This window comes from Saccopteryx leptura, chromosome 3 (genome assembly GCF_036850995.1).
Source record: "Saccopteryx leptura isolate mSacLep1 chromosome 3, mSacLep1_pri_phased_curated, whole genome shotgun sequence".
In the NCBI taxonomy this organism is placed as follows: Eukaryota; Metazoa; Chordata; class Mammalia; order Chiroptera; family Emballonuridae; genus Saccopteryx; species Saccopteryx leptura.
The window spans coordinates 5256368-5270903 of NC_089505.1; the positions used below are offsets into that span (position 1 = coordinate 5256368).

Sequence of the window (14536 nt, forward strand, 5' to 3'; positions counted from 1 at the left end):
GCAGCCAAGGCTCCATTGGAGCAAAGATGGCCTGGGCGCTGGGGATGGCTCCATGGCCTCTGCCTCAGGTGCTAGAATGGCTCTGGATGCAACAGAGCAACGCCCCAGAGGGGCAAAGCATCGCCTCCTGGTGGGCATGGTGGGTGGATCCTGGTCAGGTGCATGTGGGCGTCTGTCTGACTGCCTCCCAGCTTCTAATTTCAGAAAAATACAAAATACAAGGGCTGTTGGTTGTTGGTGCACATATGTGCCGACCGCAGGTGGCCCGGCACCTCACAGACACACTCGGTCCAGGTCAGCTTGTGCGCAGCCTAACTCGCCGCCTGTCGGGAGACTCCCGATGGCCACCACGTGCGGACTCACCTATCTGATACTGTGCGTGTGTGTGAGACCTGGGTGCACATTTAGAATAAAAGTATCTGGCCAGGAGGTAAGTTCATACTCCGACAGCGTTTATTTAGAAACTCACACTCCATACGTTTCAAGAAATAGAAGCCCTTGTCTGGCTTTGTGACCCACGGACCCCGGGAGGCGTTCATTCAGTCTATCTGCCTGGATGTCGGGGTCATAAAACGATGGTGTCGGACTGCGTTCTTTCAAGCAGAGCCTTCCAAGCCTCAAAAACAACACCCAGAACGACAAACAGAAAAACACGTCTAACTTGTCGCTCCCACGATTCTAAGCAAGTTCCGATCGGCCCCTCAGACCCTAAACCTTTTTTTTCTTCTGTGTCCGAAATCAACAGATTATGTCTCACACACACTCGTCATCTCTACGGAGGGCACGGTGGACTGAAAATCTGATGGGACAGGGAAAAAAACATTACATAAAAAAATATAAAAGTGTCGTGCATCTCTCCCAGGGCCGCCTCTCGCTCACCCAGGTGGGAAGCGTCCGCTGGACACCCCGAGGCACCTGCAGGTGGAGCTCCGGCCGGAGCCCGGACCCCCGTGTGGGGCGGATGCGTCTACATCTGTGCCTCTCGTCCCGCGGCCAGGGTGGTCACTTCCACGTCGGGTGGCCTGGCCGGGTGCTTGGCCTCCAGGTGCTCGACCACGGCGTAGCCCAGCATGGCCAGACACAGGGTCCCCAGGAGGATGTAGAGTTTGACGCTGACGCACAGGAAGGTGCTGTAGCCGAAGGCGATGACGAAGCCCAGGGCTTCCCAGAGGCGGTAGTTGGCGAAGGCGGCCTCCTTGGTCTGGTCGAACAGGACGCCGTAGAGGGCTGCGGAGGAGAGAGAAGGTGAGCGCGGGACGGGGACACCACGGGCGGCTCTCCCCATCGCTGCTGAGCGTGGTGGCGCTTTCCCACGGCCCAGCGTCCTCGGCAAAACCAGGAGGACCTTTTCCTTTAAACTAAACAAAAAAACCCAAAACAAATAGCAGAATAGTTTTAGCCTGGCCTGGGGTGGATGGAGCATTGGCCTGGAATGCTGAGGTTGCCGGTTCGAGACCCTGGGCTTGCCTGGTCACAGCATAGGACAAGCAAGCAATGAACAGCTAAAGTGAAGCAGCTATGAGTTGATGTTTCTCCCTCCCTGCTTCCTTCCATTTTTCCTCTCTCTGTAAAAATCAATACATAAAAAAAATATATATTTTTGCATTTTTTCTGAAGTGAGAAGCAGGGAGGCAGAGAGACAGACTCCTGCATGCGCCCGACCGGGATCCACCCGGCATGCCCACCAGGGGGTGATGCTCTGCCCATCTGGGGCATTGCTCTGTTGTAACCAGAGCCACTCTAGCGCCTGGGGCAGAGGCCACAGAGCCATCCCCAGCGCCCGGGCCAACTTTGCTCCAATGGAGCCTCGGCTACAGGAGGAGAAGAGAGAGACAGAGAGGAAGGAGAGGGGGAGGGGTGGAGAAGCAGATGGGCGCTTCTCCTGTGTGCCCTGGCCAGGAATTGAACCCAGGACTTTCACATACCAGGCCGACGCTCTACTGCTAAGCCAACCAGCCAGGGCCAATACATAAAACCTTTAAAAAATAACTATAGGCAACGGAGCATGGTGACACTGCCTAGCCGTGAAGGGTCACCACAGGCATAAGAACCACAGGATGACACGTGAGCACTGGTGACCCCTGTGCAGTGTCCCCGCCAGGCCTCTGCACTGACCGCCTGCCTGTGATATTTTTCCGTGCTCTGTGACACCATCCACCCGGCGTCCACTGGGCCCCTTGCTTTTCTCTGCACGTTGGTACAGTCCCCCCAACACCTCTCACACCACCCGTGTGTCCCTCTGTCCTCGTAGACCATGCCCTCCCTGAGTCGGGGGCCCGTTCTCATCTAGAACGATCATTTCCAGGGCCCCCAACGTGTCAGCAAGAATTCTTATCAAATGGTTAAGTGGGTGAATAGGTGGACAGCGAGTCCCTGGGGTGAGTCAGGCACCGACAAGCCCGTGCCCCCAGAGTCACCATGCTCGGTCAGAGACCCACATACTCCTCCCAAGGGTCAGTGATGACACGAGGCAGCAGTGGGCGAGTCCAGGGGAGACAGAGGCAGCTCTTCCTCCGCTCCCTTCCGGCTACAACCCGAAGCCCAGGTCTCCTGCATCTCTCAGCTCAGAAACGTCACTGCCCAGAGGACACCTCTTGGCATTTGGTCCCTCAGCTGTGAGGCCATCGGGCAGATATCAGATATAAGCTAAGTGACACGTTTTAACAGCCCGTGGGCTTCGGGAGAACAAGAGTCCGGAGCGTCGAGAACAAGGTGCCCTTCTTGTCTGAGAGTCAGCCGAGTGTCCCCTTCGGAAAGTCGATGTGCAGAGAATCCAGTGACAAAACCTGACTTTCTCCGGGTCTGCTTCTGAAATCGGACCCTGAGGAGGAGGAGATGGACCCGCGGGGAAGAGCAGCCCAGAAGCTCCGCTAGCTCACACGCCTTGCGTTCAGAACACCCCGTCCGCGTCTGGGAGCAGGGGAGCCCTCGGGACGGACGGGACAGGACAGGACAGGACTCAGGACCTGGGGGTGGCGGGAAAGCCGGCCGTACCTGTGGCCACTGGACAAGAGACGGAGCCCTTTCTGCTTCCTCCCTCTGAGCAGGGCTCTGTTCCAAGGCGGCTGGGTCGGGACCAGAGGGAGCAAGCCTCAAGACACCTGACACTGGCAATGGACTGGCCATTTAAGAAAACGCAGAGAAGGGGCGTGGGCGGAACCACTGGCCCCGTTTGGGAATATTCGTGAGTGACTTCGGGAGCCGTCATGATTAAACAACGTCAGGCTTTTCAGGAAATTACTTGTGATCTGGTTCCTATTGTCATCCACACGTCAAGGAAGCAACCCATTCACCCTGGCCTGATAGCTCGGCTGGTTAGAGCATCGTCCCGAAGCGCAGAGGTTGCCGGTTCGATCCCCGGGTCTCCGGTCGGGGCACCTATGGGAACAGTTGTTCCTGTCTCTCTCCTGCTCTCTCCCTTCCGCTCTCTAAAAATCAATAAATAAACGTTAAGAAAAAGAAGAAGAAGGAAGCCGGAGCTTCACTGTCAAATTCCATCAGTGGACGGAGGTCACGGTGGGCAGAGGGGAAAGACCCCCACGAGAGAGGGAAGTAACTAGAAACAGTATTCCAGCAGCTCTGAAGTCACTTCCCAGGCGTGCGGAGGACTGGACAGGTAAGTAAAGGCGGTGTGCGTCGCGGGGACCGGTTTGCTCGCTGTCAGAGGCGTCCCAGAGCCGGGGGGAGGGGAGGACAATGACGAGAGGAGCCTGGGGTGCAGGAACCAAGTCGGGGACACCCGTGGGCACGCAGCCTCGCTCAGCAGACGTGCGGACACAGACCCAGAAGTCAGTACAGACCCGTGGGCGTGCGTGGGTCAGCATCCACACCCGCATCTCCTCACCCGTCCCTCGAGCACGCCTGGAAGCCATGTCACCTCAGTGGCAGAGTTTCTGCCACCACGTCCACAACAAAAGGACCTTGGAGAAATGGCTGATTTTAGGAGAGTTACAGGACGGACCCGGAATGTTTGGTAGTCCAAGAAAGTAAGAACGGATTTAAAAAACAGATGGGGCGCGTCCGAAAGGACACAGGCGCCCCCGGTGGGTGGCCAGGGCTGGGACAACCACAGAGCGACTGAGTAAACAACGCAGGCTTGGGGAGCAGCCAGAGGGCACTGCAGGCGCACAGCCTCCGGGGCGGCGCAGGTGAACGGCTGGGTCCACGCCTCAATCTTCCTCACAGAAGAGTCACACTGGGTTTGTGTACACGCCCCCTCCCCGCGGAGGGGGAGGGCGGGGAGCCGCCCTGGTCGCTGGCAGACCGGGCCACTGGAGAGGGGAAGGCGGCAGCCCTGCCTTGGGGAAGTCTGGCAGGTGCCCGGTCGGCCGGCGAGGAAGGCTCACACCCTCAGCGCTGGTCATGAGCTCCCTGGACTGATGTGACGAGAACGGCACTTTACCCCAGGGTCTTTCTTCCTTCCTTCCCCAAACCCACCATCCCGGGCCAGACACGAGAAAAATATCAGACACATCCACGTGAAGGGGAAATCTCTAAACGGACCCATAGTCCTCAGAAGTGTCAAGTTCACGAAAGAGAAATAATAATAATACTAATAAATGAGACACTGTCCCACGGGTCAGACTAAGGAGACGTAGGACTAAGGGCAATGTGGCACCCTGGATGAGACCCTGGGGACCCCAAGGACAGCAGGGGGGGACCCCCACATAAGGTCCGAAGCCCAGTTTGGTCACGAACCCTCGTTAACGGCTGTGTTTTGACAGGAGTACCGGGTTTTCTAAGACATAACATGACGGGAAGCGGTGATGACATACAGGAAGTCTCTGCACAGGCTTTGAAACTTCTCTGTAAATCTAAAATTATTCCAAAATAAAAAGGCTATTTAAAAAGGAGAAAAAAAAAAAGGCTTGCTCTCAGCCTGACCTGTCTCTCTCTCATCGTCCCAGAGAGGACCCCCCCCCCCCAGGGTGAGAGTGACCAGACGCCGACTCCCGTCCTCGGGGGAGGGGGCCGTGGACAGGTAAGTGGTCAGGCAGTCCTGGCCGGTTGGAAAAAACAGGTCCGTGAACGGGGCACGTGAGAGAAGTCAGGTTTCCGAGTCGATCAGCCGGAAAACGAGAGTCCTGGCGGCGACCAGGGCATGGGAGTATTTTTAGACCAGACGTTCCAAATCTGAAAGGCAGCTCACTGGCATGTGAGGGTTGCTGTGGCAACAGCACCCTCCCGTCAGGAAGCTGTCATTGTGAATAAACAGATGGGAGCCGCTGGCCCGGATCAACCAGGACTCGGGAGGCTGCAGGAGTGTCCGAGCACCGCGGGAAACAGTGACCGACCAGGAAAGTCCCTGCCCCTGACTTGCTCTGAGCTGGGGAGCTGTGACAGGTGACAGTCAGTGTGACGCCCAGACAGGGCACGAGGGGCAGGCTGCTCTGATGGGCACTCCGTCTCAGTCACTAGGACGGGGTGTGCTCACAGGTGTTCTTAAAAGAGAGGCACACATTCAGCAAGAATAGCATTTGAAATCTTATTTGCGATTAAAAAAAATGGTTTGACCATAAAAAGAGAAAGAGGGAGAGAGAGAGAGAGGCTCTTGGGAGGTGACAAAAGCTTTAGAAATTTCTAGTTTTTAAAATACAGAGATGGCCCTGACTGGATGGCTCTGTTGGTTAGAGCATCATTCCTGTACGCAAAGGTTATGAGTTCGATCCCCGGTCAGGGCACATACAGGAAGAGATGAATGTTTCTATCTCTCTCTAAAAACAAAATAGATCAATAAATAAGTTAAAAACAAGTAAAATACAGAGACCACACAGACACACCACGGCACAGGGTCGCGAGCTCTCAGGGTGCCTGGCTGTGAAAACATCATTCCTCACTGAGACTGAGGTCCACAGAGACCCCAGGGACACCCTCAGATGCGTGAGAGTCCCCGAGCACTGAGCTTTTTATCTACACAGAGACAGAAATAATCCACTTCACAGGCGCCTCCCTCCTTCCGGTCTTTCTCCGAGTCGTTCACTGGACCTCACAGCCACCGCGCACAACCCACCAATGTCTCCGCGTCCGGGAGAATGACAGCGAGGACTCCTGTATCTCAGGGAGAAAGGAGACCAGACATTTTTACTGCTGCCTCCGAAACTCGTGCAGAATTACCATAGAGCACGTCCTGCGGTTTCTTACGCCAGCCCCCTCACCCGACGCGTAACGTGTGAATGCGCTTAAAACTCAAGCGAACTCAGGCACGTCAGCTGACCTTTGGGGAAGCTGGATGGCATAAGTACGCACGTGGAGCGTTCAGCAAAACCCTGGGTGCCTCTCCCACCCCCGCGGGAGTGCTGACTGACACTCTCTCCCGCTGCTCACTGGGCGAATCCCCACAGGTGACGTGGCCGGCCGCTGGCGTATAATTCCGACGCCAAGGACAGCTAGACAGAGTTTCTGTTCATCCCTCCCCGAATCCTGCTCCTGCTGTCGGCCTGTGAGGGGTCTCAGTCCTTCCCCCAGGTGTGGCCCTTGATCCAAACACACCCCGGTGACAGCCCTGCGCCAAACACATGTGTCACGGGCTCAGGACGTCACAAACGCCACCCACCACCCTGAGCCAAACACACCCCAGTGACAGCCCTGTGCCAAACACATGTGTCACGGGCTCAGGACGTCACAAATGCCACCGACCGCCCTGTGCCAAACACGTGTGTCACCGGACTCAGGACGTCACAAACGCCACCGACCGCCCTGCGCCAAACACGTGTGTCACGGGCTCAGGACGTCACAAACGCCACCGACCGCCCCGAGCCAAACACGTGTGTCACCGGGCTCAGGACGTCACAAACGCCACCGACCGCCCTCCGTGCTGTGCCCCCCGGGACCGGAGCCCTCTCTCCGTCCCATTCGGAGCGAAGACCTGCCACCTCCACCCGTGAGTCAGGTCCCCAGGCTCCCCAGGAGCGCTCGTCACTGGCCGACTCACTGCCCTCCTGGCTCCCTCCCCCTCCCCCCACCTCCCTCGCCCTGGGCGCACGGCGCCGCCCCAGGTGCGTGTTGTCTGTGTGGGGTCCCCCCCCCTCCGGCAGACCTGTCCCTCGCACAGCTGAGCGTGTCCCCCCCGTGTCCTCAGCCTCTCCGCCTCGCCCCCGCCTGCACCCCAGCCCCGCCCGTCCCTCTGTGCTCCCCGTTCGCCATGGCGGGAACACGGCGTCCCCAATGCGATGGTGCCGGAAAGGGGCCTGTGGGAGGTGACGGGGTCCTGAGGGCGGGGGCCCCAGGGTGGCATCACTGTCCACATGAAGGGGACCCCAGAACTCCCTCCCCGTCTGCAACGTGAGGGCACAGTGAGAGGCTGGCCGTCTGTGAACCGGGCAGTGGGCTCTCACCAGACCAGAATCTATGGCAGCCTCGACCTTGTGCTCACAGACTCAGAACTGTGAGTTCACGTCCGCTGTTCACGAGCCCCTGGCGTGTGGTGTCCCGGACAGACAGACAGACAGACAGACAGCGTCCTCCAGCACCACAGCTCCGCCTGGACCACCTCAGCCAGGACCTGACTCCGGTGACCTCCGGGATGAAGCCGGACCTCCCCCCCAGTTCTCCCAGAACACTAACCCCCCCACACACACACACCCTGATCCGAGGGGGACGTCGCCATAGGAACCTGTGAGCTGCTCTACTGCAGAAGGTACACCTCCACCTCCCACTCAAGGAGAGCACCCGAGGGTCTCTGTCTCCCGTGCCCCGCCCCCGCACGCCGGGGCACAGCCCACCGCTCTGCAAGCGAGAGCGTCCTCAGGAAGGGACTGGGCACGCGGGCGGATCTCTGTCGCATCGTGGATGTAAGTGAGTGCTCAGAGAACCCCTCACACCCCCGGCACGGAGCGGGGGCCCTCCCGTCCCGTGTGGGTCCCCGCCCCGCCCTCCCTGCCGGGGCGCCTCTCCGCGGGGCTCCGAGCGGCAGGTCCTCCCCACACCCTGTCCCCCCAGCTGCCTCTCCGCGGGGCTCCGAGCGGCAGGTCCTCCCCACACCCTGTCCCCCCAGCTGCCTCTCCGCGGGGCTCCGAGCGGCAGGTCCTCCCCACACCCTGTCCCCCCAGCTGCCCCGACGCGGGGCTCCGAGCGGCAGGTCCTCCCCACACCCTGTCCCCCCAGCTGCCTCTCCGCGGGGCTCCGAGCGGCAGGTCCTCCCCACACCCTGTCCCCCCAGCTGCCTCTCCGCGGGGCTCCGAGCGGCAGGTCCTCCCCACACCCCGACGCGGGGCTCCGAGCGGCAGGTCCTCCCCACACCCTGACGTGGGGCTCCGAGCGGCAGGTCCTCCCCACACCCTGTCCCCCCAGCTGCCTCTCCGCGGGGCTCCGAGCGGCAGGTCCTCCCCACACCCTGTCCCCCCAGCTGCCCCAACGCGGGGCCTGAGCACTGACCATTGTTCTGTGTCTGCCAGACGGCATCCGCCATGCCCCAGAGGCCAGAAAACACGAAGAACACGGCCAGCTGGTCCGGCTTCGGTTTCCACAGCAAGAGGGCGATGATGCAGGACAGGTGGGCGACCGCCCCTGTGCGGGCAGAGGGGAGAACACCACTCCTCAGCCGAGCTCCAGCCACAGGGAGCTCCGACCACAGGGAGCTCCGGCCACAGAGAGCTCCGGCCACAGCGAGCTCCGGCCACAGGGAGCTCCGGCCACAGAGAACTCCGGCCACAGGGAGCTCCGGCCACAGGGAGCTCAGGCCACAGGGAGCTCCAGCCACAGGGAGCTCCGACCACAGGGAGCTCCGGCCACAGAGAGCTCCGGCCACAGGGAGTGTCTCTGGCCCTCACTTCCCGCGGGGGGCAGTGTTTCCTGCGAGCTCTGCAGAGGGGTTTCTGCAGGCGGGTACGACAGTGGATGTACTGGGCATGTACGTGCCCTCTGCCGAGTGTGACCGCAGCCCTGCTGACCCCTGGGCTCGCTCGCCGTCCGGCGGGGCAGTGGGGTGGCGGCTCACAGAGGAAAACCTTGTCGTGCCCGGGCGGAGACGCCCCCAGGGATGCGGGTTCAGGCATAACGAGAGAGAAGGGCTTCTCATTAGGGCAACGGGAGGCGCGTGCCCACCCGTGGAAGCTGGCCTTCCAGACGGGGAGGGGACAGCAGAACCCTCGGGCTCAGCCCTCCTAACTTGATCCTCACGGGCTGTATTTATTTCTGCTGACAGCGTGCCTCCGGATGCAGCCACAGAGCGGCTCACGACCCTCCCGACGCCGCTGACCACGTGGAACGTGGGGGTGGGCACCGGCTGCCCTGAGGCTGTGTGCCCTCGGGGAAGCTACTACACTCCTCTGTTCCTCAAGCTCCTCATCCGCAGAGTGGGCAGTGCCTACTCCGCAGGGCGGTTTGACTGAGGGGTCAGCATGAGAGGGAAGAGAATATGCTAATCGCTCGGCCCTGGTTGGCTTCGTGGACAGAGACCCTTCGCCCTCCACTGGGCAGCGGGTGACTGTGTTGTTACCCTGATTTCTCATCACTCACATTGTTCCTGGACCCTCTTCCTTCCCTTCCTGAGAGAGAAAGATAGAGAGAAAGAGAGAGAGAGAGAGAGACAGAGAGAGAGAGAGGAGGATGTGTGTCTAGCAGGGGGTTGTCAGCTTTGGAAGATCAGGTGGACACAGGGCACATCCCACAGGAGACATGCCCGACTCCCCGCCTCACCCGTGACCAGAGGGCGGGTGGGTCAGTGCCCTGCCCACTCTGCCCACAGTGGGGCCTCAGGGTCCCCGCTCACGGCTCAGCCACAGCGCCAGCCCGACAGAGCCGGCGCCCGAGGGGCGTTCCTGGCGGGAACCCGGCCGGTGCCCACCTACCGAAGGCGTAGAGTGCGATCCTGCCCGTGTACTGAGACGCCTTCCCGTACAGCAGGGAGCACAGCGCGTTGGTGGCCGAGAAGCAGATCATCACGTAGCCCACGAAGTGGATGCCCAGGGCGCAGGTGGCGTAGGACTGAGGGAGGAAGAACGCAGAGCCGGGTCGCACGCCTCCTCGTGCCCACACGCGTCCCGCCCGGGGACGGCTGCCCGGGGGTGGCTGTCCGGCTGAGCTGGCCGGAGAGGCCTCTGCCCGGGCTTTCCACCTCCCCGTGCGGGACGGCGCCGACCCTTGTAGGAAAACCCCGTCCGGCGGTGAGAGCGAGCACAGTGGGTGGACGGGCGTGGGGACGCCTTTGGCGGCACAGGGAGCAGTGACACGGGGTCGAAGGAAGCTGCTCCTGGTGGGGCTGACCGTGTCCCACTCGGCCCATGGGACAGCTGTAAACAGGAGGGCTCAGAGGATTTCAGGGCAGTGACACGTCCCGTCTGACACTGTAACGTGGGTGACATGTCCCGTCTGACACTGTAACGTGGGTACACGTCACTGCAGTCACTGCACCTCTGCGAAAACCCACAGAGCATCCAACACCAAGAGTGACCCTCATGGAGACTGAGGACTCAGAGGGGTTCTAACGTGTGGGGGCAGATTTACGATGGCCACCAACGCTCCCTCTGGTGGGGGGTCTGGGGGTGGGGAGGCAGGGGGTGTGGGCAACTGCTGTGCCGTGCACATAAAACTGCTGTAGAAGTAAAGTCATCTCTATGGGAGTTTCTCTTAGTAAGTTATAGAAATGTCTCTCACCTTCCCTCGCGCCACTGCCCACCAGGCTGCACTGTCTTGTGGTCACCCCGCCGGGCCCCACCCACGCGTCACCCGCCCCCCCCCGCCGGGTGCTACCTACCCTGGTGTATTCGCCCGCCAGGAAGGCCTGCTGGAACCCGCTATACATCGGCAGCAGGACGAGGAGACGCAGGCGTTTGTCTCTGAGAAGCTTGAAGGTCTGCAGTAAGGTGGCCCGGACCGATGGCGTCTCTCCCTCCCTTTCCAGCAGGTCCTCTCTGAGGGGCTCGAGGAACAGGGCCACCAGCAGGATAGCCAGGATACCGCTCCCTGGGGGGAAAGCACCGGGCAGAGGCTGCTGTCAGGGCACGGTGACACTGTCCCCTTCCTCCTCCTCCTCCGGGGGCGACGGCCAACCTCAGGGCGGGGGCCGGTCATCTTTTAGAGCGGATGTGGATTACTTTATCTCTCTGCTTCCTCTCGCCAACCTGATCGCTTCTCCCTCCTCGTATAGCTGCCGGGAACGGTCACTCCGCCCGGGCGGCCGCTGGGCCTCGCTGAAACCCACCGTGAGACTCACAGACGGCCCTCGTCTGCGTTGTTTGCAGACACGGTAAAACCAGTCCTCACACTCACTCATCTCGGAAAACTGTTGTCAATACGTTTCCGCCCCGAGAAGCACGAATTTTATTTCTCAGCTTTATTTCTGGAGCTAGGACCCGTTTGTCCTCATAATCTGGTAAAACTCAGTAAGTTAATAAGGCTTCTGTGATAGCCTGCAGAGCTAGTGCCCCCCAAACCACCAAGCTGGCACCACACCTGGGCACCGGGCACGCTCCCAAACCTACTCATCCCCTGGTGTGTGCAGTCCCGTGGGAAAGGCGTGTCCGTGGTCCACTAAGCGGGCACGGTTCCTCCTCCGCGGTCCCCCCTCGGGTATTTTGAGCGTCCTGCTAGGACACTACCCTCCCCCTGTTCCCCCCCCCATGGACAGGTGGCACACAGGAGCCTCTGAGGGGTGGGGGCCACGTGTCTACTGGGAAGTACTTGTATGTCCTGAGCGGCCCCGGGACCCCGGCCCCTGCGAGGGTCGTGCACCGGGAAACGGCTGGAGTCGCACAAGCCTGGGCTGCGCTCTGAGGAGCCTGAGGGGCGGACAGGGCCCTGCAACCCGGTCGTCCCTCCAGGGAGGCCGTACTCTCTGCCTTTATAGCCCTTTCTTATCTCTTTTTCTTTTTTGTCTTTACAGTAACATGGCCTTGCTTCAAGGAAAGAGACTTACAAAACCCTGCAAGAAAGCCAGGAATCAAATAGTAGGAGACACTTCCTCCGGGTTCCGTGGGCGTGAACTGTCTCACGTGAACTTCGGACCTGAGCCCCCACGGGCTGCGGATTCTCTGAACGGGGAAGTGGGTGGAACGCACCAAGGGGCCAGGAAGGCGCCCTCCCCCCTCCCCCCGGGGACGCACGCTGAGAGCCCGCAGACGCGCACGGTGCCCGGTCCCATGGCCTGAGCTGTCCCTTGGGGACAGGGTCGACAGACCGCAGTCCGGGGCCAAGGCCGGCTGTCTGCCTGCTTCTATAAATAAAGCGTGGCCGGCACCGAGCCACGGCCGTGGCGGACACATCGTCTGGGTCTTCTGCTCCGTGGCAAACGCAGCAGGGAACGGAGACCATAGGGTTCCTCAAGCCTGGAATATTTACTGTCTGGCTCTTTGCAAGGAAACTCTCTGGCCCTGCCCGGTGGGCTCGGTGGCAGTGTCAGCCCTGCGTGTGGTCACCTGCGGTCCCGAGCTCCACCCACTTCTTCCCGCAACATCTCACCGCCTCCCTAAGAATCTCCTCTGCTCCCGAGATTGCAGCCACCACCTACACGATCTTCCCACCTGCACGCCTGCTCTCTGGTGCCGAGTGGACGCACCCATTCTGCCGGACAGTCAGGCTGGACACTTCCCAAAAGGAACAAGCTCCTCCTTCAGCCTCGGGGGGTGTGGCCCACCCTCCCCCCGCACCCCAGTCCCAGCCACGCCTGAGCCTCTGCTCTCTGCTCTAACTCTCCTCCCTCCCCTCTCCCCTCGCTCTGCCCCACCCGTATCTGTCATCCCTCCCGGGGTCCCCTGTCCTTTCACGCTTCCCGGTTAGGCTGACACCCCACTCTGCCTAGAAAGTGAGCCTGCCACCGTCAGGCCCTTGGCAGCCAAGACCTCGGTGTGGAGATGAGCCGGGCAGAGACCTGGGCACGGCCGGTCATCTCGCCTTGGACACCCTGGGACAGCGCGCCCACGGCCTTCTTAACCTTCCATTCCCCGGAGACCCGCGAGACACGGTCCCTCCAACTCCACACACAGCACCCCCTTCGCTCTTAAGAAGCACACTTTCCACGACCCTCACAAATTTCAAAGTCAAGAGCGACCAACAGAACAGATTTTAAGTTCCCTCCAAAACGGTAACAACAAGCAAAACCTTTCAAAGGCAGCCCCTTCGCAGTGGTGTTACATCTGTGACGGTAGGAACGGGTCATTTAGAAGGTCCTTCACAGAACTGGTTTCCGTTGAGACGAGCTTCTAAGGACAAGAACCATCATGACCGTGACCCTCCTTTGGGAAACCACCTGTCACGGGCGTCGGAGTCTGGGTGCCTCACGCTGCCCTGTGACCAGTGACCGCGCGCCCCGAGGACTCGAGGACCCAGGGTGACGGACGCAGGAGGGAACTGTGCCCACACCAGCCTTACAACAGGAGCCCCTCAAACACAGGCCTCAGAGGGAGGGTCCACTCTATAGAGATTTTGGACTCCCAGGGTCATTGGACAGAGCTGACACTCAAGCGGCCCCCCCACCAGGACCGTGTCTCCCGTGTGCTGTCCAATACGGCGGCCATCAGCCCAGCGAGGCCATGCAGCCCTGGGGATGTGGCTGTTGTGACTTAGAAAGAGCATTTTGATTTGGTTCATTGGAGTTTCAATAAGCACGCGTGGCGAGTGATGACCGTGTTGGGCCGTGTGGAGGCGTGACGACCCGTCATCACGGGCAGCTAAGCCCTGGCCGGCTGTACCTGCTTTCACACGGAAGCCTGAGAACCAGCCACAGCTGGACGCACCGTGTGGGGCTTCGCAGGCGCGGGGGGGTCACTTGGACTCTGGGGAGGTGGTCTTTTTCGGCACAGGAAGGAGCTGGGGTTTGCTCTCGGCGAGACTCCGCCCGGAGCAGCTGAGCACAGACCTGTGTAGATGCCCAGCAGGGTGTAGATCAGCTCCTGGGCGGGGCGCTGGGTGCTGTTGGCGGGCGCTGTGGCCATCAGGCAGTCACTGGCCCCACAGGACAGGAGCTGCTCCTCTGGGACGGCATCTGAGGAAAGGGCAGGGGACAGGGGGCCTGAGGACCCGGGCGGTGTGATGAGAGACAGGCCACAGGGAGCGAGAGTGCCCAGTGAAGAGGAGGGTGGACACACACAGTGGTGTGATGAGAGACAGGCCACAGGGAGCGAGAGTGCCCAGTGAAGAGGAGGGTGGACACAGCCAGAGCGGGGTCACGGCGGCTCCATGTCCCCAGACACGGCTTGTTTGACTGAGTGTCTCAAACACATTTCCCGTAAGGCACGTGTCTGTGCTCTTGATTTTAGGAAAGACTAGACAAATGTGCCATAAATGTTGGTTACTCTTTTTTTTTTTTTTTGCAAGAGATAGAAAGAAGGACAGCTAGGGACAGACAGACAGGAAAGGAGAGAGATGAGAAGCATCAGTTCTTCCTTGCGGCACCTTAGTTGTTCACTGATTGCTTCTCATATTTGCCTTGACCAAGGGGCTCCAGCAGAGTGAATGACCCCTTGCTCAAACTAGCAACCTTGGACTTGAAGCCACAACCTTTGAGCTCAAGTCAGAGACCATGAGGTTGTGTCTATGACCCCACACTCAAGCCGGATGAGCCCACGCTCAAGCTGGCGACCTCGGGGTTTTGAACCTGGGT

At 60.2% G+C, this 14536-nt stretch overlaps 1 protein-coding gene across 2 annotated transcripts in view; it reads right to left on the minus strand.

The window, feature by feature from the left end:
* Positions 1-440: 440 nt before the first annotated feature.
* The window catches only part of UNC93A (unc-93 homolog A), a 31228-nt gene continuing 17132 nt past the window's right edge, over positions 441-14536 (minus strand). Inside the window, exons 4-9 of one of the 2 annotated variants that reach the window (XR_010750018.1) lie at positions 13793-13918; positions 10694-10902; positions 9789-9924; positions 8374-8505; positions 916-1227; positions 441-799 (exon numbers count right to left, since the gene is read on the minus strand). Coding sequence is in view for 1 of the 2 variants with exons in the window: in XM_066372874.1 (XP_066228971.1) it covers positions 968-1227; positions 8374-8505; positions 9789-9924; positions 10694-10902; positions 13793-13918 (863 nt within the window). In the remaining variant the exon portion in view is untranslated. Of the gene's footprint in view, positions 1228-8373; positions 8506-9788; positions 9925-10693; positions 10903-13792; positions 13919-14536 lie in introns of both variants that reach the window. The other variant, XM_066372874.1, reaches the window with a different exon arrangement.